The sequence below is a fragment of the Prinia subflava genome, chromosome 4, assembly GCF_021018805.1.
Source record: "Prinia subflava isolate CZ2003 ecotype Zambia chromosome 4, Cam_Psub_1.2, whole genome shotgun sequence".
In the NCBI taxonomy this organism is placed as follows: domain Eukaryota; kingdom Metazoa; phylum Chordata; class Aves; order Passeriformes; family Cisticolidae; genus Prinia; species Prinia subflava.
The window spans coordinates 24,054,297-24,077,151 of NC_086250.1; the positions used below are offsets into that span (position 1 = coordinate 24,054,297).

The following is a 22,855-nucleotide window of genomic DNA, read 5'->3' on the forward strand; positions in this document are numbered from 1 at the left end:
AATGTCGATATAAACCCTTCGCCTAAATCTACTGTATCTCTAACCTTCCTCCGCCCAAAGGAATCTCGCGTGGCAGCCGATGACCCGCTCCCTGTCGAGGATGTCTCCCTGCCAGGACTCGCCGGCCACGCCCCCCCAGGGCGCCGGAGATTTCAAAGCGGCCGCGTGACGCCATCGCGGCGCGACTCCATCTTTGTCAGTGAACAAAATGGCGCCGTACTGCGTGGTGGTCGCTCGGCTGAGGGTGAGCGGTGGCGGCGGGCGGGGCAGGCAGCGGGCGGGACGGGCGGCGGGGATTGCGGCAGGGACAAGGTCACTGCCCGCTGGGCGGTCTGGAGGGCGGCCGCATGCCCGCAGCCTCGGGGTCGGGCCGTCCCCGCTTCCGCGTGTAGGTCAGCGTGTCCCCGGTGCGGCCCCACGCCCTGTTTCCATGGCGATGGTGGGGCGGCCGCGGCTTTGGCGGCCGCGGCGTGGCTGCTGCTCGGGCCCTGGGGCAGGGCGCCTCCCGCCACCGGGCCCGGCTGGCCGTCAAGGTGAGTGCAAGGTGAATGGGGCGGTGGGGACGCGGCCTAGCGCCGCCGCCTCCCCCGTTCACGCGGACCTCGCGGCCGTGTGTTGGAGTCGCTGTCAAAGCCCCGGGCCTAGCAGGACAGAGAGCCCGAGGGTGCCGGCCCGAACGGTGAAATAGAAGGTCTTTCCCTGGGGCAGGCATTTTTCTTTCCCTCGTCTTGTATTACTTCCCCTTATGGGGCGTGCGACAGCATAAGGTGACTGACTCCTTGTTGTATGACTGAGCTGTCTTGTGGCTACTTTGCTTCAAAAATCCTTCTTTTAATACAAACAGAGGCCCCTGGGTGACAAAGATTCCATCATCCGTGTATCAATGAGAGTTAGGAAGGCTGAAGAAGCAAGCAGGTCGGGCTCATAAATTGCCTTTTTTCCCGGGGCCATGGCTCTCATAGAGGTCTGTCATGACCTCTAAAACTCAGCTTTGCCAGTAGTATGACCTTGCCACAGAGATTGCTTTCCTTCAGACTTTGATGTGTTTAATGTCTACTCACAGTAATAAAGTTTTCATGATTTTTTAAAGCCTGTAAGGCAAATAGCAGGTGCAATTTTCTGTTTAGGACTGCTAAGGGATAAGGAAGTCTTTGCTTCCCTGTGATAAAGGCAGGCAGTGTAACTTCTCAGTTTGCCACTTGTGACCTTGGCCAATGTGTTCCCCTTTCTTAGGGAACTGAAGTAAGAACTTGGTTGGCTTTTAGTATTCTGAAAGTCTTTTGTGAATCTTAATTCTAGTTTTGTTATTACTGTCTTACTTTAGAGGTACATGTTTTAGAGAAGTATAGGGGTTTTGAAATTTAGATGAAAGTTACAGAATAGCACCATTTCAGTTAGGTTGATGTATTTGTTCTTAGTTGTTAAATATTTTTAGTTTGTACTTTGAGCAGAAATGACTACTCATAAAGTGAAGGCAAATCTTTTATTAGGGTAATAAATTGGTTCTTGTTTTATGGTGTGACATTGCATAAGAACAAGCAGTCATTTGCTAAGATTAATATTCTATGATGCAAAACAAAGGCTGCCACAGTCGATATGGGGAATTAGTATTCTAGGAGGTTGTTGTCTATTATCAGGCTCAAGGTGCATATTTCTTCCCCCCACCCCCCCCCCGAAGGACTAAATCTGTGATGGTAATCAAACATGCCTCTCGGTGATGTCTTTAGGAGGCAAGTTTTTTGCCCCTGTGTAGCATCCTAGAGATTAATGAATATGAGCATTGTGTCAATCACTGTGATAGTGCCAGCAGTAATATGAGCATGGCACATATTACTATTATTGGTCCTGTTTGTCTCCCTTCCTGGAACTGTTTTGGAATTGGAACTGCAGAGAAAGCTTGCCTTTGAGGGAAGTAAATTGGAATTAGCCTGATTTGGACTGACTATCCTATTTAAAGTATAGTTCCAATAGCCTCAAAGGGTCAAGATCTTTTTTCTGTCTATGTGAGATAACGCTTTTAGTAGCATTCCATTTTTTGACCCACATTGGCTGAAGATGGACTGAAAGGGAGGACTGTAAAACTCTAAACTGCCTGAAATATTTGGTTTATTGACGGCACTGTGGGTAAGTACTGAAATTGTGCATGGGCAGCTTTGTGTATCTGGCAGAAATGTTGGCCAGGGCTAAACTGATCTTCAGAACCTTAATTTTGATTGCTCTTTTGAGGTGGGTTTAGAAAATGATTTGATTATACCACACTGCTTTTGTGGGGGTTTTTTGGTGTTTGTTTGTTTGTTTGTTTTTGTTTTTTTAGGCTGAATCATGGTGAATGTTGGAAACTTGGCCAATGTTCTTAGATCAGGGAAGATGAGAAAGAATGGTATTTTGTGTTTCAGCTGGGATTTCTAGGACAGATTTCCCAGATAGGAATGCATGTAACACAGTTGCTACTCTTTTGAACATGAGTTTTTGCTCACTGGGTTCGTCTGCCTTACTGGCTGCCAAAATGCAATTTATTTTCTGAACTCAGACTCCCCTTGCATCTGGAACATTCACTGTAATGAGCTAAATGCAAGGTAGTTACCTTAAAATCTATAAAGGGCAGTGTTAGCTTCCTTACAGAGATTTCAGAAATAATGACCCATTTATTAGCCTGGCTTTCTTCTGTCTTTTAAGGAAGTTTTCACCTGGTAAAATACCAGTAGGCTCAGGAGCCTTATAATGATTACTGCCATTTCTTTTGCTGAAATTTGAACAAGGACACTCAAACTGGAATAAGGGATTCAGTGCCAGGTGACAAGAGGTCACGTGGCAGCTGCTTCGTTGGCCTGGAAATAAACAGTTCCTGGATATAAGGAAAAATTTAAAGATTGGTGGCTGCCTATTTCCTGTGGCTGTTGGGCTCACGGGACTTCTCACTATTTACTGAAAAAACACCTCACTAGTGCTTTGTGCGGCATCCTCATGGAAGCCTCACAAATCACTAGTACATTCCCTCTCAGAGAAGAGTGAGAGGGAATGAAGCTGTGAACTGTCAGGCTTGTGACTTTTCCTTAATCTTGCAGTTCTGCCACCCTGTTGCTGAGGATGCAATACAGGAAGGACAGCCATGGAGAATAGACAGGTGTGATGAGTGATATAGTGTAGATTCTTTGTGAGGAGAGATCGGACTTTTGAACCAGGCAGTTTATGCTTGATGGTGAGTGGTGGTGGAGCCTTAGACTTGCTGGATGCCAACATGAGAACAACCATATTGAATCAGATAATTCCCAGCAGTAATACAGAATTAGATTTATATCCTGGTAAAATGAAGACGGCACTTCTTAAATAGATGCCTTTAAAAATTCTTATGTAGATAAAAATTATTCTCCAGTCTACTGAAGCTGATTGGTCTAGGCAGCTATTTTCCCTGGGTCGTATTGGCCATTACAGAAATAGATCTTCAGTTTATTTTCCAGACTTTTTCAGGCCCACACAAAATCCTTCACCTTAAACATGCTCTCTTCCTGCTTCTGGTAGCCTGAAGCTGTGGTCAGTGGGATTCAACTACACTGTATTGCTGATTTTGTGATTACCAGCTGAACACTGACATAATATGAGAAAAAGTATTACATTTCCTTGTGCCATTTCATGAAGTGAAAAGACCCATAGACATGTATGTTCAAGCAGAAAAGATTTTACCTGAATTTTGTTTTGAAAAGTTTTGTTGTACTTCTTTTTGGAGTGCCCTGCTTCAGATTTCTATTTTAATCAGCTTTGGTCCCAGGCAAGACTAAGATGCTATGAAGCCTCTGTGGCTTGCATATCTATTCTTCTCTATGATGAATTAAGAAAAAATTACTGGGTTAAACCACAATACATTTCCTGGCCTGGGAAAAAGATTATTTTTCCATGAACAGTGATTAAATAGCTCAGTGGTTTTTTTCCCCAGCCACTCCAGCAGTTGGAAACTGTCACAAGACAGTGAATATCTTGTGAGGTTAAAAAAAAAAAAAAAGGCCAGGACAAAGCAAACTTAAAGGTTATGAGGCTACTAGGCTTTGCCTAGTTTGGATGTTAAACAGTGGGAGGCTGGGTGGTGTTTGATTTGATGTGGATGGTTGTTATGGGGGTTTTTGGTTGGTTGGTTGGTTGTTGTTGTTGTTGTTTTTGCGGGTGGAAGAAGGAAAAGTGTTAAGTCTGACACTTGTGATAAGTTCTGGAAGTTCTAAGATCAAAGTGCATCACAGTGAAATTTGATGACTGGGTTTCCCATGCACTCATGAAGGACCAGTGCCCTCTTTATACCATCAGGTTCACTTTACTCAGATATTCTTTTATGACAGTGGCATGCAGCTGCTATAGGTCTGCTGTAGGTACTGCTTCTACCAAAATCTCTTTGTATAATGGCTTAGGATAGTAAGGTATAAATGCAAACTCCACCCTTACTGCTAGTGCACTGAGTAGTGTGAACTTGCCTAGCTTTCCCAAAAATTTTGTTGCAAAAATACTAACAAGTGTTATCAAAAGGACAATAAAACAAGAGATTTGGCTAAAAATTGGTGATGTCTCTTTTACTGTGATTATTTCAGGCAATCTTTTCAATGCTGGTAACAAGAAAGCTGGAAAAATATTCACAGGGAAACATTAAAATGGTTGAACAGGTTTAAAGAATTAACTAGGTTTTTTTGACAGTGGTAAAAAAAAAAACAGTGGTAGGTACAATGATTGTGTTTTGAACAAGGAATATTTACAATCACACGTGCAAAAGGGGTATAGTACTGCTACGTTTATTAACCTGTACTGATCAAAACTTTGTAACTCGGAAGTAGTGGATGATAGAAAAAGCGGGATTAAGATTAAGGTGTAATAATGGAGGAAAAAGAACTCTGAACTCTTCTTCAGTCTGTTTCCAGACTGATGCTGATGAATGAGACTCTGAAAGCATATAAGAAATGCATGTGCCAAATCCTTGGAAGTTTTTATGGACGTTGCTGTCTGACTCAGTTTTCAAAGCTGCATGACAGCTTTTAGCCCTGGGCACTGACTTGTCTCTTTCAGATCAGGTGCTGTAAAGGTGCCTCAACATAGCCTGCCTTTCTCCTGTGTTCCAGGAAACTGTCTGGTACTATGGAGGCTGCCAAGTGAAATCTGGCCTTTTTTTGCCCCTGGCACTTTCTGCTGATACATTCAGCTCACAGTGTAGTTCACCTGTCATGCAGTTAAGTCACCTGTAAAGTAAGAGCAAGGCTTTTCGGAGGAGAAAGGTGAGGGTGCCTTTGTGAGAGTGAGAAAAAGAGCACCTGGATTTGTGCAGCCAGGCTGGTGGAGCTGGTGTGTTTTTTCCACATCTTGCTTTTACTGTTCTGTTTTACCTTGTAGACCAGGCCTGTACACCGAAGTCTCCTTGTGGAAATATAATGTTTTGTAGCAGTATGGAGGGACCCTGCCTAGGAAACTTAATATGTGATGGTGGAACAGAGGTGTGTCCACTCGGACTCATGCTGTGTCACCTTCCAGTCTTTCAATGTCAACTCAATGCCAGCAAGCAAATACAAACCTAGGGATAGTTTCCTTTAGAAACGGCATTGGTTCTTCTCCACCACGATTCTAATGTGTCTGGAGTGTAGTGCTTTCTTGAGAATTGGCTCAGCATTGCCTGAAAGCAAATTTCTCATTTGAAAGCATAAAGTATCTGGTGCAACAAATAAAAATGTGGAATAATTTAGTAAATGCTACCTGTTCTGGGTACCCTGGTCTCTCACTGGTTTAAGATCGTATGCAGTATTGTATGATGAAATGTATTTGGGTACCTTTAAAAACTTTCGCAATTTTTCTGTTCCTCAGTCTGTAAAATTCCAGTCACAAAAATTGAAAAACGTTTTGTATTGATATGTTACAGAAATTCACTCTGCAGGGTTCCAGTGCTAATACTCTCCTTTTTTCAGCATGCCTTGAATAGTGGGGTACGACGCTACCATGTTGCTCCCATCCTGTGCCAGCGGGCCAAGGTGGCCATGAGCCACTTTGAACCTAATGAATACATAAATTATGAAAAGCTGGAGAAGAACATCAACATTGTCCGTAAGAGGTAAGAGTGGAGAAGGGAAGAAGGAAGGGGTCATTGTATTGAATTGAGCTCTGTATTGACAGGAGAGGAAGAATGTTGTGGGGCTCTGGAACAAGGAATGTTTACCAGAGAAAGCAGCACTGAGCAGTGGCAGTTGTAAATATAGTGAAGCATGAGTTGTAGTGTCTCATCCTAGTGGTGAGGCTCTGTGGGAAAGGTTGAAGGATATGATGAAGCACTGCAATGTGCAGAGAACCAGGCCAGTGCAAAGGAGGTGCTGTAAAGGGCTCCATGCTCTTTAATACCCTCATTGAGGAGTCTTCACATTGCCCCAGGCGTCTTTCTGGGGCAGCAGCACGTGGGCAATGGTTATTATAAGCTAATGCTTCTTTGCGCCATGTTCTGCTGTAGATTGTATATGGATGGAATAAAGGGCTAGGAATTCATAGCATATGTAAATATAGTTACCTTAATCTGCTGATAGAGGCTTCTGTGCCTGCTAATTTGTCACTCCTGCTCCACTTACTGTGGCAGTGATTTGTATGACTTGTCCTTCAGTCTTTGTGTCCCTTGTTAAATGCGGCAGCTCTCATTTCAAGTTGTGTTGATTTAGTTACTTCTCAGAAGATCTTGCTACATACATAAATAGATTCCTCAGCTGATACAGCTGCAGGATGAAAGGTCTGAGGTCACAAGACGCCATTTAGTTGTATTTGCTGTGGGATCTGGTATTCGTGAATTGAGTCTGACCTCTGTCTCACCTCTGTATTTGCTGTCCTGAAGTATGACTCAAGAAGTGAGCAGTCAGTGTTTCTTTTTTTATAGTGTAGGAGGATTAGAAAAGAAAGCATACAATGACATCAATTCATATATTTTTTAATTTTATGAACTGAACCCTTGTTTTAACTACTTGCCAGTTGATATTTTAGTGCTGTAAGAAGAGCATGGAGGTTTCTGTGCGCTAATGGATCTTAACAGTCTGAGCAATATAGGGAAACATTCTGTTACATGCTTAAAGGGGCAAATGTTGAAGTACACAAGATGCAGATACTAAAATTATTCTCCCCAGGCTTGACCGCCCTCTGACCTTGTCTGAGAAGATTGTATATGGACACCTGGATGACCCAGCAAAACAGGAGATCGAGCGCGGCAAGACCTATCTGCGCTTACGGCCAGACCGCGTGGCCATGCAGGATGCCACAGCTCAGATGGCAATGCTTCAGTTCATTAGCAGCGGGCTGCCGAAAGTGGCTGTGCCTTCCACCATCCACTGTGATCACCTCATCGAGGCCCAGTCAGGTGGTGAAAAGGATCTTCAAAGAGCCAAGGTCACTATTGCAGAGACTTTAACTTCTGTCTGTTTGAAAATGTCCTTCCAGTTGAAGGAAGAGATTATTTTATTTTTTTTTCCCAGAAGGACAGCCAGGAATCAGATATAGTAACAGATTGCCTGTGGTGGTCAGCTCTGTTGATCAAATGCAGTGAAGAAACAGACTAAATGGATTTTTGGGAGTTTTTCAGCTCAGATTCATCCAAACCATGGTCCATGGTTTAAAGGACCATGAATGTGGGAGAAGCTAGTCTTAAGTTGTTAGTGATGGAAGCCCAGATTACGTGTGTTCTGGAGAGAGAAGATACTTCATCTAAAGGAAAGAAAAAAAATATCTCAAGGGTAAAAAAAGGAAGTCAGATTACTCTGTGTTGCAGTGTGAAAAACTTGACGAACATGTGTTCCAGCATTGCACTGGTATATCCTGTGTGGGGGAGGCAGGTAGTTACTTTCCCAAACCATTTGGTAGTGATTATCTGAAGTGCAATGACTGAATCATATTCAGCTTTCATGACTCATGGGTATAGTATAAATGTGTGTAAAAACATGGAGGATGTTGGGTTTTATTTGGGAATTTCAAAGTGTTGTTTGTCCAACTGCTGATTCACTCCCATTTTTAAATTTTATGCAACTGTTTCACTGCTTATTACTCCCCAAATGAGCTTCTGTAATATACGGACACATTTATCATGACATCCCACAATGCATCTGTCAAGGAAATCTGGATCCTCCGAGTGGACTTAGCCTAAGTCCACTGTAAGAGCCAGGAGGAATTGCACCTTGAATGTTGATACCAGAATTTACAAACAGTAAACAGAGGTCAGCTGCATTTTAAGATTTTAGTCCATATCTATTCTCAGAAACTTGTGGTGTTGAAGTATCTGCTTTTGGCTTTCTTCAGTGGGCCACAATTAAAGCAACTTGCACCACTCAGGAGTGATATGGGGCGTTCTTACTCTGCTTGTCTCAGTCCTAAGTTATGCCATTAACAGTTTGAGACTTAACTAAAACAGACAGTTTCTTTTCTCTCATTCATCTCCTGTTTTCCCCTTTCCCCTGTTCCTGCATTTATTCTCAATAGTGTGATTATATTTGCTGCAGCCCTGAACTGAGCTGAGTTCCTTCTTTGCCATCCACTCTGAGCAGAGCAAGTAAAGATCCTGCCTTCTTCTGACCGGCCTCTGCTGCTGCCAATTGGCACGCAATGAATGCTGGCAGGCCAGAGGGTGGTTTGATTTACTGAGGGAGGGATGCACAAACAGAGTGGAATGACCCAACTCCCAGTGGAAAACGAGGCTTAAAGAGCTGCTGCTGCCTCTTGGGAAACTTCAGCAAATGTGTGCTGAGACAATTCTTCACTTATCTCATTTCCCCTTTCCCTTTATTCTGAAGCTTAGCTGCATGAGAACAGTCTTTAAGAAATTCTCTCCCTCTAGTGCTTCTCTTACCTACTCCACCACTCTTCTGCCAAGAACTGTTAGAATATAATAGTGTCATACTTCCTTGGCAGCCATGGTTTTTCCCACAAGCAATTTTCACAGTGTGACATCCATCAACAATGGTGACAGTGCAGCAAGAAAGGCAGCATTGTGTGAGTCTTAAGGAGGGGACAAATGACACTCACCAACTCCCCTGGCAGCGAACAACTTCCAGTTCCATTTCATACTCTTTAAAAATAAAGCCAGAATATTTATCCAAGGGATTTGAAATGTCTCCAGAGCATCTGTATAGGAAAAAGAACATCTAGTAGAGAAGGAAGGAGGGGCTAAAATGAGTGAGGGAAACGCGTTAAAACCCCCCTGAGAATAGAAAAAGTGAGCACAGCATTTTTAAATGGTTTATTGGCAGGGTTTTCCTTAAATTGTGTTGTTTGGAATTAGAAACTAAAAAAGGATGCTCACTTGTAGTAGAGCTACAAGTGGGATGAAATTAATTGGCCTGTTACAACTGTCTGTCAAACAGTCTTAATCTTAACCTTTTGATTTTAAAAATAATGTGCACCTCCCTCCAGCTGCTGCAAAAGTGAGAAGCAAACTACAGGCAGGCATGTGAGACAAGGGAATGTCTTTGAATGAGCTTTTGATGTATGGAAGAACAAAATGAAGTACTAATGCTCTATGCTTCCCTGCGTGAATAGGATATAAACCAGGAGGTGTACAACTTTCTATCAACGGCTGGTGCCAAGTATGGAGTGGGATTCTGGAAACCTGGGTCAGGAATCATTCACCAGGTAAAGTGAGTGTGTTTGCAGTCTTTGAACATGCAGTGGGTCTTTTACCTTAGGGTGGAGAGAGAGTTCAAGTACAAACCCTTAGAGAATTTGACCGGTTTAGGGAAACAACTTGCTTTGCTCGGGGCAAGGCAGGCCAGGTTTCTTACTTGCTCTCTTTGTTATCTTGACAACAGTGGGGGGTTTTTTAAAGGTTATGTTGGTCAAACTGTAATCTGATGTGTCATTAGGTAGTGCCAACAGCATGCCATGTGAATCACAGGAGCTTGAAATACCTTGACTGCTTGTTGGCTGGCTCCTCTTAGTACAATTCAGACAGTGAGGTGAGGCCATGAAGCTTGCCACATAGGGTTAATGTGAATTGCTTTTGGCGATAAAGAAAGCAGCCTTGGAACATACTTTTTTAGGGTTATTATGTATGCATTTAGTTGTGTAAAACCCAGAAGAGTATATGAGGACACAACAGAGCAGCATACTTCAAGTACTCAAGACTGGTGACACTTAAGGTGTTGCTGGGTGAATTTGAATAAAATGCAAAACAGTTTCCAAGTCTTAGATTATCTTGTTATTACACTTGGATCTGAAAAAGAATGTGACAGTCCCAAGGTAACTTACCACTTAATGAAGCTTTTTTTTTTTTAAACCAACAAAAACCATCCTCTGTCAGGATGCCCCTAACTTGCTTGTGGTTGGTTTGCTTTGAGGGTCCAGTAGTCATTTTTCATTGTTCCTCTGAGTCTCAGGCAGCAAAAGTTGAAGAACAGCATGAAGCAAAAGGAGTGGAGAGGAGAATGGATGACTGGTAAGCATCCTGTCAACAGGGAACTTGTGACCAGGTGCAGTCAAGAGCTCTCTGCTGTGTTTTCTTAGCTACAAAATGATTTACTAAGGTTACCTTAACTTAATGTGATGCAACAGATGAACTCTTCAAAAGGTTGTGGGAACACCTCAGTTCACTTGAAACAAGTCACGCAGCAACATAGCTCCGTGCTGTGGTTACTAGTCTTGTGGCTGACTTTCTCTGGCTGGAGGAAACTGGTCCTGTTGTATAGCTTGAGTACAACTCTGCCAAAGTTGAGGCCTTGAGAGTGACCTTTCTCACACAGATATGTTAATGTGGCTACAGGAATATAAAGCTGAAAGTTCTGAAAGCAAAGCCTTAGTCTTTTTGGTAAAGGACTGCCTTAGTTCTGTTCAAGCTGTTCTGTGATGCATGTGCTGTGAGTTCTATGCTTCCCAGAAAGGCTGTCCCTAGTGTTGGTGTGGCACATATGCAGTGAGAAGTTCATTAGATTGAGTTCTCTAGTTCTCTAGATTGAGTGTTGCTACCACAGAAATCTCTTTTTTTCATTGAAGAATGGTTTTGTGGTTTTGTTAATAGTTGAAAAGTCTTGCACAGAACTAATAACAGTAATAAGAGAAGGGCACAGATTTCTTGGTGAGAAGTTCTATGTAATTAAGTTTTGGCTGGCAGCATGGATAGGAAGAACCTGTTGGTATTCTGCTGCTATGGGAGCACAAAGGCTACGGATCTCGCTAGCATTGGATAAGTGAACTGATGTGCTCAGCTGTTCATTAAGGGTATGGAGATTATGGAACAGACTCTTGAGCCCTAACAAATGTGGCACCTTAGCAAAAGCCTAAACTGGAATGAAAAAAAGGGGATTGTTTTCTAATATTTTTTATTATCCTGGGATGAGCAAGGATCCTGGGACTGAGACTTGGTACCTTGTTCTGTCATTACATCCTCCACAAGGAGTTGAAACAGAAGAGAATTTCCAATCCAACCCAAATGCAGTTATTTTCTTGCTACTGAAATCTGCAGATATAGACTGATCAAAACTCTTGTTCTTGTTGTCTTTCTGCTGTCTTTCCCCTCCTTTCCCACGAAACAAGCAAGCAAACAATCCATTTTTATTTTCAGATCATTCTGGAGAACTACTCCTACCCTGGGGTTATGCTGATCGGCACAGATTCGCACACCCCCAATGGAGGTGGCTTGGGGGGAATCTGCATTGGTGTGGGTGGAGCTGATGCTGTGGATGTCATGGCAGGAATCCCTTGGGAGCTCAAATGCCCAAAGGTAGGAGGAGAAGGAATATTAAGCTTTGACGTCAAGGATGATATATATGATGTTTAAGGAGCATTGATTTTCAAGCACTATGTATATAAGGCACCAGATACCATTGCAGTGTGACAGGAATATACCCTACAGGAGAACTGTATCCTGCTACCTTTCTGACAGAAAGTGACATCAGTGTTTTTTTCCCCTCGTTGATGTTGCTCAGGTTATTGGTGTAAAACTGACTGGCAAGCTCTCAGGCTGGACTTCTCCTAAAGACGTGATCCTGAAAGTGGCTGGCATCCTCACTGTCAAGGGTGGAACAGGTGCCATCATTGAATACCATGGGCCGGGTGTGGATTCAATCTCCTGCACAGGTAAGTCAACACAGATCTCTTATTTGAGTGGATTGTTGGTGGAGCTGGATGTTGAACTATCTGTGGGGGCTGGGAAGGGAAACAAACAAGAAGTACCAAACATTCTCCCTTAGCCTGGCCTGGCAGTTTGTACATGGCAAAATGGAAGAGTGGTGTAACAAGACAGCACTCCCTCTCAGTGAAAAAGTGACCTCTCTCCATTAAATTGTCTTGTGATTCTGAGAAAATGGAATGATTAATTGTGAAGAATCCTGTAAAATGTATCAGGATAAGAATAAGGGTGGATGTATTCCAGTGTATACTTAGAGGGTGGAGATGCTTGTGATAAAGGAATGACATTTTCATTTCAGCCTAATCTGGCTGTGAAAATAAAAGAAACAGGTTAATTGGAATGTATGTGTGACATCTACTAAACAAAGAGCAGAGGTTCTGAGACCAGAAAGCAGTTTGTAACATGCAGTTGATACTAGCTAATTGTGGATCTTGGGTGCTGAAATTGAACTAGCAAAAATTGCAGTTCTCTGTAATATGCTAGTTAGGACCAAATTGCAAGAAATGTGTCTTCCTTTAGCTTGAAGTGCAGCCTTCAAGCTGGACTTACACTGTCATTTGCATGACTTGGCTACAACTTGGAATACTTAGGCTTACAAACTGAAAGCAGTTTGGGATTTTTTCTATGAAATCAGAAGAATTTTATATCTGCTTCTAGTTTGTTATATGTAAAACAGGAGCTTCTACAGCCTCATTGCTGTGTCCTTGAAAGAGATGGTTGATCCCAGTGCTGTCAGCAAATATTTGGAATATTTTTATTCTGTTCTGTCACTGGAAGCATTTTATTCAGCCCATTAAATTTCTCACAAATGCCTAGCTCCTCCAGTAAAGATAAAAGAGATGGTAGGGCAGGACAGAACATTCATTGGAGGTAGCAGAGACACTGCTCACTGCTGTAAGTTATTTGATGCCCAGTGCAAACAGGAGTTCCTTGTTATCCCTTCCAGTATCTGTAGATAGCAGTGCAACTTTTGGCTCATTCCTTCCACAAGAGTCTGGTTGCAGGCACTGTATTGATCAGAAACATAGGGGGCTGAGTCAGCCAATATGTTGTCAGTCTCATCTCACCTGTGGCTTTAGGTTTCTGTGGCTGATGCGCTGATCTCTCTTAGCTTTCCTGTCTTTTGCATGACTTTTGGAGAATTGAGTGGCCTTGTACTTTCTCCTTTGACACAGTGGTGTCTTCTCCTACTTCTCTAGGAATGGCAACAATCTGTAACATGGGAGCTGAAATTGGAGCTACCACGTCGATCTTCCCTTACAATGAACGCATGAAGAAATACTTGGGCAAGACTGGGCGAGCTGGTAAGAGGATTTGGGGATTGAAATGGGTAGAAGTATGGGTTCAAGTGGAGTGTATTCTGGGAGCAGTATGCTCCTATGGTGTTGTCTGATGTGAGTTTTGACTTTATGTGGTCCTGTAGGTCATCTGCTACAAGTAGTTAGTCAGTAGATGAAGTGGCTGGTGAATTACGCAGTGGACCCCCTGTGTTTAGTTGTTCTAGACTTTTTTTCTCCTTCATATTTGCTGCACTTTTCAGATCTTCCTTCTTTGGTATTCCAGATATAGCTGCACTAGCAGATGAATTCAAGCAACACTTGGTACCAGATTCTGGTTGTCAGTATGACCAGGTGATAGAAATCAACCTCAGTGAGGTAAGGCTTCCTTTCTTCTTGCCATCTTGAATGCTGTGACATGCTTTGTGTGAATGAGGACCAAGCTGGGAGTTTGATACAACACCCCTGGTGCTGTACTAGAACACATGAAATACATTCAGGTCTTCTTCACTGACAGCTTATACTCCAGTGTTCATGTAGGAGAATTCTAGTTAAACAACTTCCAGATAGAGCTGTGAAAGGAATTGATTTGCTGCTGTGTTTTGGAGTTATTCTTTGCTACTATGATTTCTGACTTTGTCACTGTTTCTTAAAGCTGAAACCACATATCAATGGACCTTTCACACCAGACCTGGCGCACCCTGTGTCAGATATTGGTGCTGTGGCAGAAAAGGAGGGCTGGCCTGTTGATATCAGAGTTGGTGAGTAGCATTTGCTTTTTCCTCTGCCTTCATATTTGTGGCATAAACATTGTTGTCTTGAGATAAGCTTTTGGTTACATAGCTTGGGATCCACTTTTTCCACTGCTGCTGTATTCCTTTGACTTTGGTGCAGTGTCATCTCTTTATGGCTATATGAATTTTCTGGGAAAAGTAGTGGCCACATGGGCCAAGTGTGTTGGATGAGATCTGGGATAGTAGGAGGGATTTTAATTTCAAGAGGTAGACCAGGTTTGGTTTTCTTCCATTTTTGAAGCTTTTGAATGTTTCGATTGATAGAAATGTTACCCATTGAAGATAGCTTTTGTGCCATGGATTTGCCTGTTGCAGAGATTTGCCAGGAGCATGGTTGTCAGCACTCCCAGCAGTTGGCTGTTGAACCCTTGGGACATAATGAAGTTAGTACTTGCTGTCCTAAAAAGCAGGCTTGGAAAATTACGTACTTGCTTTTGGGATGGTAACTTGTGGGCTGGCTTCTCAAGTGTTGCTCATGAAGTGGAGGAAGGAATGAAAAGAACAGAAGTACATTGTAAAGCTGTATCCCAGGTAGTAATTGTATTATATGATAGTGTTACAAATAGCATACAGTTACAGCAGCTGTAACACCAAGAGAATTTTTATTTTGCTGCTTAGCACCAGAATGCTGTCAGGATGGTACATGTCCTCATGTGGTCTTCATACTACAACAAAGATGTTTTCATAATTTCTTCCATTTTTGCCATCTTGATTTGAAATTTTTTCTGTCTTTGTGGAACAATACCTCTATTTGGTTATTTGCTTAACGAAAGCGCAAGTAGGTGACACTCAGGTCTTGTAAAACAATAAGCTAGTTAGATTAGACTAGTGATGGGTAGTGTGTTCTGACTGTGCAACCTCTAGAGCTGGACAAGGGATTGCTTGTGACCACAGTATATTGCTGGAAAGCTTGGCAGTGTTAGTACCTGAAAGCCTTTCAGATTCCTTCTCAACAGAAAAAGTTGGTTATCCCTTGTTTGTTCTTCTGGGAGACAGGTCAGGGAGAATCTTCCAAGTACCAGGGCTGCAGTAACCACCACCCTGTTTCTGTCACCATAGGCTTGATTGGCAGCTGTACCAACTCCAGCTACGAGGACATGGGACGCTCTGCAGCGGTGGCAAAACAGGCGCTTGCGCATGGATTGAAGTGCAAGTCCAAGTTCACAATCACACCAGGGTCAGAGCAGATCCGTGCCACCATTGAAAGAGATGGTTATGTGAGTATGGCTGCTCTTTGCACTTCCAAACAGAAAGGGTTAAATTCTTCAGGACAGTATTCAAGGGGCCAGAGTTAACTAATGGAAACCTCCTAAACTTTGTCTTCTCTTATTGCTGGAGGTGCAACTACTGATGTAGTAACTGGTGTTTTGCTACTGTGCCTGTGGCTCCTGCCATCATCTTGACAGTGTTTTGACCTGATATCTTTATTACCTCGGCATGTAAGAACAGGATTAGAACGGAACAAGGCTGAGGCAGTTGTCAGGAACAGGGGCCCTGAGGAGATAACAGTATGCATAGCAAGGGATGCCTCATGCTCCGGGGATTCTGTAGATGGCCGTGGCTGACAAAGGGCTGCAATCCACTTTTATTCCAATATATAAAGAGAGCACGCCCTTTTGTTGGAAGGTGGTTCCCAATTTAGACCCAACTTATGGCAAAACTCATATTTGGCTTTAAAAGGAGTGTTTCTGTTGAGGAACCATTATCTACTTCCTTCCGTTTTTCTGTGCAGAAAATGTTGTTTTAATTAACTTTACTATTTAGTAAATTTTAGATGTCACAGTGTGTGGACCAAGTATGTACATATGGATAGGTCCAGCCAGTGCTTGATGGCTCTTGCAACCAAGTCCTATCTTTCAAGTCATACCTTTCCTTTCCAGCTGTCCGCTTAATTGAGTTCTTTGCTGAGTAGACTGAGCAGGCACACATACTTGACTGCACTGTTGCCAATTCTCTTCTTACATGGACAGGAAGTCTACATAACATTAATCAGATCAGACTCTGCCCTTCAGTCAAATGTCTGTAAGTAGCTGGATGGCTCAAGCAGGTAGAGAATGAGAACATCATGGCAAGTCATCCTGTGCCCTGCCTCAGTGTTAATTTACAGTCTTACTGGGGTCAAACCACATGGATTTATAAAAGTGTCTCAAAACTGAAACAAGGACAGGAATTTTCTTAGGCTTGGTGCTTCATGTTACTGTCTTCTCCTGAAAGAGCAACCCCAGAAACTCATTCCAGGCATTCTAAGGTAACAAAGTTGTTTTCTGTCCCCAGGCAAAAATCCTTCGAGAAGTTGGAGGGCTGGTTCTTGCCAATGCCTGTGGGCCATGCATCGGCCAGTGGGACAGGTAAAACGAAAGATGGACCTCACTCTAGCTTTGTATCTTTTAGTTCCCAAAATGCTCCGTGAAGCCTGATTTGATTGTAAATACCACACACTGATAATTAAATGTTTAAAAACCAACTGGCCATACTTGTCTGATAGGTACTGGAGGAGGCAAAAAGGACTACAGATTTATATTGAGACTTTAGTTGAATAAAGCTGTAGAATGGTTACACATTCTGGAGGTTTTTTGTAGAAGGCAAAGAATGGGGAGAAAGATTTGTTGTCTGTGAGAGAGTGGAAAATAGGAAAAGTGAATTGGTCCAACTTCAGTCATTGGAGTGGCAGGGAGAATAATTCCCATTAGAAGAGATGGGAGGCACACTCTTATGTTGCTTTATCATGACTGACCGTGGGATATCCAAAGGCAATGTGGTTAACTGATTATTGTTTGAACAGTTCAACAATGAACAACGTGAGCCATGTAATCAATTCAAGAATCAGTGTTTGACTTGAGTTTGCATTCATTCATTTTTGGTCTGTGCTTAAGGGAGGAAAACATGTACAGGCACCAGCTCATGTTTCTAAGATAGTGATTGCTGCCAAAACCAAGCTGGGGGATTCTAGCAGTGAGACATCTAGAAGCAATATTCCATTTGTATCTCATGAGCATGTTTGCTTCTTTCACAGGAAGGATATCAAGAAAGGAGAGAAAAATACAATAGTCACGTCCTACAACCGGAATTTCACAGGTCGCAATGATGCCAATCCAGAGACTCACGCATTTGTGACCTCTCCAGAGGTGAGAAACAGCCAGAGGAGGGGGTGTGGAATAGTTCAGGGCACGTGCAGAAGAGGCCCACTGTGCCTTGTTTAGTAGCTTGGCTGGTGGCTTTGAGACTTAGATGTAGGACTTGCAGATAAAGTGATGGGAGGTAGAATATGCTTTTAAATTTTTTTTTTTCTTTCAGATTGTCACAGCCCTGTCCATTGCTGGCACTCTAAAATTTAACCCTGAGACAGATTACCTGACAGGAGCAGATGGAAAGAAGTTTAAACTAGAGGCACCTGATGCAGATGAGCTGCCCAAGCTGGTAACTGCTTTGTCTGGGGGCAGAAGGAGGGAAGACCTGACACTAACAGTGTTTTATTTATACTGATGGAACTTACATGCACTGACCTCTTTCTTGGCACATGGTGGTAGAGCTAGAATGGGTGCAGTTGCCTATATTGGCTTGTTCTTCACATGCTGGTGGGGGATGGCTGAGGCTGATGATTTTCCTTTCTTCTTTGGAAGGAGTTTGACCCAGGCCAGGATACCTATCAATATCCTCCCAAGGATGGCAGTGGGCAGCACGTGGATGTGAGCCCCACCAGCCAGCGTCTCCAGCTTCTTGAGCCCTTTGATAAGTGGGATGGCAAGGACCTAGAAGACATGCTGATCCTCATCAAGGTCGGGAACAAAGTGGGGGAGCATCAGCTATAACAGGTCTTCTTGAACAGGGGTTTGCACAGCAACTGCGAAGCTTTGGATGTGGCTTTGAGATACCTGATTCCCCCCCTTACCGCACTGTTACAGAAAGGGAGGCAAGGGTCTTCCTTTCTTCCAGATGTTTCCTTCTGATACTTCTTTCTGCTATAACTAAGTGACTCTTTTCCTTTGGGCTAGTGGTTTGCTAATACCATGCAAAAGCAAGCTTGTTATAGCATGTAGTATGATCCTGCCCAAACCATGCATTCTGCAGAATTTGTCCCAGTTACAACCTGCAATGGAAAGGTGGATGGGTTCTTTAATTAGCATCTCTAATTGTGACTGTTCTAAGATGTATTTTGTCTGAAATGAGGTTGTTGCGAACTTCTCATCCATCAGTATGCATATTCTCTTCCCACTTTATAGAAAGAGAAATTACTTCATACTTGTTAAACATTGCAATTTGGTCTTTCAGTGGAGACATGGGTTTCTCCTCACTGCCTGAGGTGAGTTAACAGATGGAAACTTCAGTTGATATGGTGAGGGGTTCTGAAATGCAGTCCTTTATGAACTGACCCTTGGGGACATCCGTGATTCTCAGTGACAGAGTTGGAGGTACTCCTAAGGGCTATACTGTTGTGCACAAGTTTTTGACATGGGCACTTCCTTTATAAGCACTTCAGAACTTACCAGTTAGAGGGCCATTATCTTTGCTTGGGAATTCTGTCTTATAAGCTGAGAAGGCTTATGTGCACTTTGGAAACTTAAAGGGTAACACTTGGCATCTTGTTGAAGTTCCCCAGCAGGGAGGCTGAGCTGTAGCAGGAAGGGCTTAATTGCTTTTTGTACCTGAACAACCTGCTGCTGAGGGAAGTGAGGACACAGTGGGAGATGTCATGGCTAAGCTAATTTTTGTAATTTACCCTTTGGAAAAGGGGTGTTCTTACCCAATGCATGCAGAATGAGCACTGTTCTGCTTTAGAGTGCCTTGATTCTGTAACTGATGCACTTTTCTGGGGTTTGTGCTTTTAAAAAGAGATGTGATGCTCACAGAATGGGTTAGGTTAGAAGGGCCCACAGGGGGTCATCTGGCCCAACCTCCCTGCTCAAGCAGGGTCATCCCAGAGCACATGGCAAAGGATTGTGTCCAGATGGTTCTTAAATATCTCCAGTGAGGGAGACTCCACAACCTCTTTGGGCAATCTGTTCCAGTGTGGTCACTGCACAGTAGTAAAGTTCTTCTTCAGGTGGAACTTCCTGTGCCTCAGTTTCTGCCCCATTGCCTCATGTCCTACTGCTTGTCACCACTGAGCAGAGCCTGGCTCTACACTCTTGACAACCTCCCCTCAGATACCTATTTACTGTAAATGAGAGGTCCCCTCTCATTTGTCTCTTCTTGAGGCTGAGCAGGAGATGCTCCAGTCCCTTAATCACCTTTGTCACCCTCCCCTGGGCCTGCTGTAGGAGCTCCATGTCTCTCTTGTACTAGGGAGCCCAGAATTGGACACAGCACTCCAGAGGTGGCGTCACTAAGACTGAGTTGAGGGACAGGATCACTTCCCTTGACCAGCTGGTAATACTCTTCCTAACTGACCCCAGAATACCATTGGCTTTCTTGGTTACACAGGCACACTGCTGGCTCATGGACAGCTTGTGTGTCCACCAGGAGCCCCAGGTCTTTGTCCGCAGAGCTGCTTTCCAGCAGGTCAGCTCTCAGCCTGTGCTTGTGCATGGAGCTACTTTTTCCCAGGTGCAGGACCCTGAACCTGCCCTTGCTAAACTTCAGACAGTTCTTCTCTGCTCACCTCTCTAACCTGTTGAGGTCTTTCTGAAGGGCTGCAGAGCCCTCTGGAGTATCCACCACTACTCCCAATTAATGCTTCACAGTTAAAAGTGTTGAGGAAGGGTCAAGTACACTACTCCATCCTGAGACATTCTTCTCTTCTACTATGCTTTAGGTAAAAGGGAAATGCACCACTGATCATATTTCTGCAGCCGGACCGTGGCTTAAATTCCGTGGCCATCTCGACAACATCTCCAACAACCTGCTCATTGGTGCCATCAACATTGAAAACGGCAAAGCCAACTCTGTGCGGAACGCATTAACCCAGGAGTTTGGCCCAGTCCCAGACACAGCCCGTTACTACAAGGTGAGACGTTCTCCTGGCACATCTATTTTAAGAGGATGTTTACACTTTGGGCAGTCTGTGCCAAGAATAAGGATCTCAACCTCTTGCTCTCAAGTAACAGCAGCTGCAAATTCACTCAGCATTGAGGCATTTTCTTAGTACTTTCTCTAATGATTGCAGTTCCTGTAGGAGATTCTGTCCCTACCTGCTACGGGGAAGAGGGAGGAGGCTCTTGTGACTCAGAGGGGACCAGAAATGATAGACAAAAGAAGAAGAAGTCCTTTAGGCTCTGTACACCTTACAAGGCATGGGTGTCATCAGACTAACTAAATGTTACGTCCTGGAATGCTTCACCTGTGACTAGTCTAATGTTTAAATAAATTATAGTCTTATCCCCTTTATTCTTTAACACTAGGCTTCAAATCTCAAGAAATGTCTTTTTACCCTCTGTACAACTTTGCACTTGTTTCCAATTGGCTCTTTCAGTAGAGAGAAATTAAAATTTTCCATATCCCTTCCAGAAATAGAATATGGTTGGTGCAAACACTGGTCTGGGTTAACTCGATGGAAGGAGAGGTGGAAGGACAAGGAAGGAAAATATATGCTCTGGATCCCAAGAGCAGTCCTCCTCAGCTTGTCAGCAAGGATGGCAGTGCCTAACTGCTGTGAAACACTGAACTCCTTTATTTCTCTCCTTTCTCAAAACTCAAGGGAGTCGTCTGGGAGAAGGTGTCATAGCTTAGCAACGTCAGTGAAATATTGAAATTAGATGTTTGGGTGGGTATTTATTGTTAATTTGTCCCTTGAGTGGCTGCACAAATGTAAATCTGTGTCTTTTGTCACAGAAAATGGGTGTCAAATGGGCAGTTATTGGGGATGAAAACTATGGTGAGGGATCAAGCCGGGAGCATGCAGCACTGGAGCCACGTCACTTGGGAGGAAGGGTCATCATCACCAAGAGCTTTGCCAGGATCCATGGTGAGTCACATGTCCCCTGTGAAGTGTGTTAATGGATGTGTTCGGTTTTAGTGGAAGTGGTGTTTATACCTTGCCCAGGGTTCAACACATAGAGGCATGAACCCTCACTGCTGACAGAGAGCAAGGTGCTTCCTGTCAGGAGTCCTGTTACATACTAGTTTAGGTATGCCACCAGCAAGGGATATGCTGATTTTCCTAAAAGACAGTAATTGTTGCTGGAATAGTACTCTGAGAAGCACTGGGCAGCCAGAAAGTAATCCTGCTTCCTAATGGTGTGTTACAAGCATGGTTGGTGGTTTGTTCTCCACAGAAACCAATCTGAAGAAGCAAGGTCTACTGCCTCTCACTTTTGCTGATCCAGCAGACTATAACAAGATTCATCCTGTAGATAAGCTGAGCATCGTGGACTTGAAAGACTTTGCACCTGGAAAGGTAGCAGTCTGGGTGCCTTGTCATGCATGCATTTGGTGGCAGGGATGTACCACTGATGGGGAACAATGTTACTTGTGTATGTACAATGGGAGTTGTGTACTAGTTGAGGCAGCACAGGCACTGTTGAGCAGGTGAGATATCGTGGGCTAGGAGATACAGGGCAGGTCAGAATCATTGGTGTTCTGAACAGTTAAGAGAAACCTTTGTACAGTACTCTGAATTCATGGACCTGCTGATTTAAGCATGAGTGTTCCCTAGAAGGAACTGCAACCTCATTGTTATGTAAGATCCACCCTAAGCTGCAATTTTCCCTTTTCAGCCCTTTAAGACCATGTAGGAATTTTCCTGTGAGAAGCTTCAGATAACCTTCTCTCTTGAAAGAGAAGGGAAAATAAAACTGTCTTCTTCCTTTAGCCTCTGAAATGCATCATCAAGCATCCCAATGGGAGCCAAGAAACAATCATGCTGAACCACACCTTCAATGAGTCGCAGATTGAGTGGTTCCAGGCTGGCAGTGCCCTGAACAGAATGAAGGAGCTGCAGCAGAAATCAAGCTAAGTACGCACAATGCCCCAGTGCACTGGACTCGATTCAGCTTTGGCATTTTCATGGAAGTGCAATTCTATGCCTACTGTTGGAATAAATGTCTGATCAAATGTAACCATAGCTTCCTCTTTGTTATGGTACTTCCTCTTCACTGACACTATGAAAAGGGAGTGCAGCTAGGCTTACTTTTGTCTTTTAAACTCCTCACCTCCCTTTTTCTGTTTTGGCTCAATTTCAGTTCTCCCACAATTATTTATATTTGAAAATAATCAGCAAACGTGGGTTTCTCTGTTCAGTTGGTTGTTTTCTGCCCATTCACTTTACTGATGGCTAAAGACTTAAAATGAAAATAAAGAATGTGACCATCTCTTCTGTCATGTGTTATTGTATTCATCATCCTAATCCCTGTCATTGCTAGGAGGGTGGGAAAGAACTTCTTGTAAATCATTGCTAGTTGGAGAAAAAACCCAAATCAAACCCTAACTCAGTGTGGTAAAAAAGGAGCTCTCACAGCTGTCCTGGACTGTTTAGCTCTTACACTGACCTACTGCAGGCTGCAGTTGTGATTGTGACCACCTTCTCCCCTACATTCCTGTCCAGGGCAACAATGCCACTATTACAGCAATGACCACCTTGCAAAGAACACCTACTGTGTCTGCTTTCCCAGCACTGCACCCTTAGCTTGTTTCCTAAAGCACAACTTACAGCAGGAGATGGAAGTTGAGGAGTCTCTCATGAGAGCAGCACATAAAACCACATTGCTGCTACCACCTCACTATACTCCTGGGAGTCCTGACCCTGTCCA

General features: G+C 43.5%; 1 protein-coding gene across 2 annotated transcripts; it reads left to right on the top strand.

Annotated features, from left to right (window-relative positions):
- Nucleotides 1-65: 65 nt before the first annotated feature.
- On the top strand, nucleotides 66-22,417 carry ACO2 (aconitase 2). 2 transcript variants are annotated; one of them, XM_063396019.1, is made up of 18 exons: nucleotides 66-244; nucleotides 5,928-6,070; nucleotides 7,119-7,377; nucleotides 9,517-9,609; nucleotides 11,534-11,692; nucleotides 11,898-12,048; nucleotides 13,300-13,404; nucleotides 13,664-13,755; nucleotides 14,033-14,138; nucleotides 15,231-15,388; nucleotides 16,446-16,519; nucleotides 17,185-17,296; nucleotides 17,466-17,588; nucleotides 17,792-17,947; nucleotides 19,924-20,115; nucleotides 20,940-21,072; nucleotides 21,383-21,504; nucleotides 21,919-22,417. In XM_063396019.1, exons 1-18 carry the CDS (start codon nucleotides 209-211, stop codon nucleotides 22,060-22,062), a joined length of 2,358 nt encoding a protein of 785 aa, XP_063252089.1. In that variant the 5' UTR covers nucleotides 66-208; the 3' UTR covers nucleotides 22,063-22,417. The 2 variants fall into 2 exon arrangements, with proteins under 2 accessions (XP_063252089.1, XP_063252090.1); XM_063396020.1 differs by lacking the exon at nucleotides 66-244 and adding an exon at nucleotides 512-533.
- Nucleotides 22,418-22,855: the final 438 nt, after the last annotated feature.

Excerpts from the sequence above, each read along its gene's own strand:
- ACO2 (XM_063396019.1), top strand. The coding sequence starts at position 209 with ATGGCGCCGTACTGCGTGGTGGTCGCTCGGCTGAGG. Across the intron at positions 15,389-16,445 it reads CCATTGAAAGAGATGGTTAT|GCAAAAATCCTTCGAGAAGT; the intron begins GTGAGTATGGCT and ends TTCTGTCCCCAG. Across the intron at positions 20,116-20,939 it reads ACACAGCCCGTTACTACAAG|AAAATGGGTGTCAAATGGGC; the intron begins GTGAGACGTTCT and ends CTTTTGTCACAG.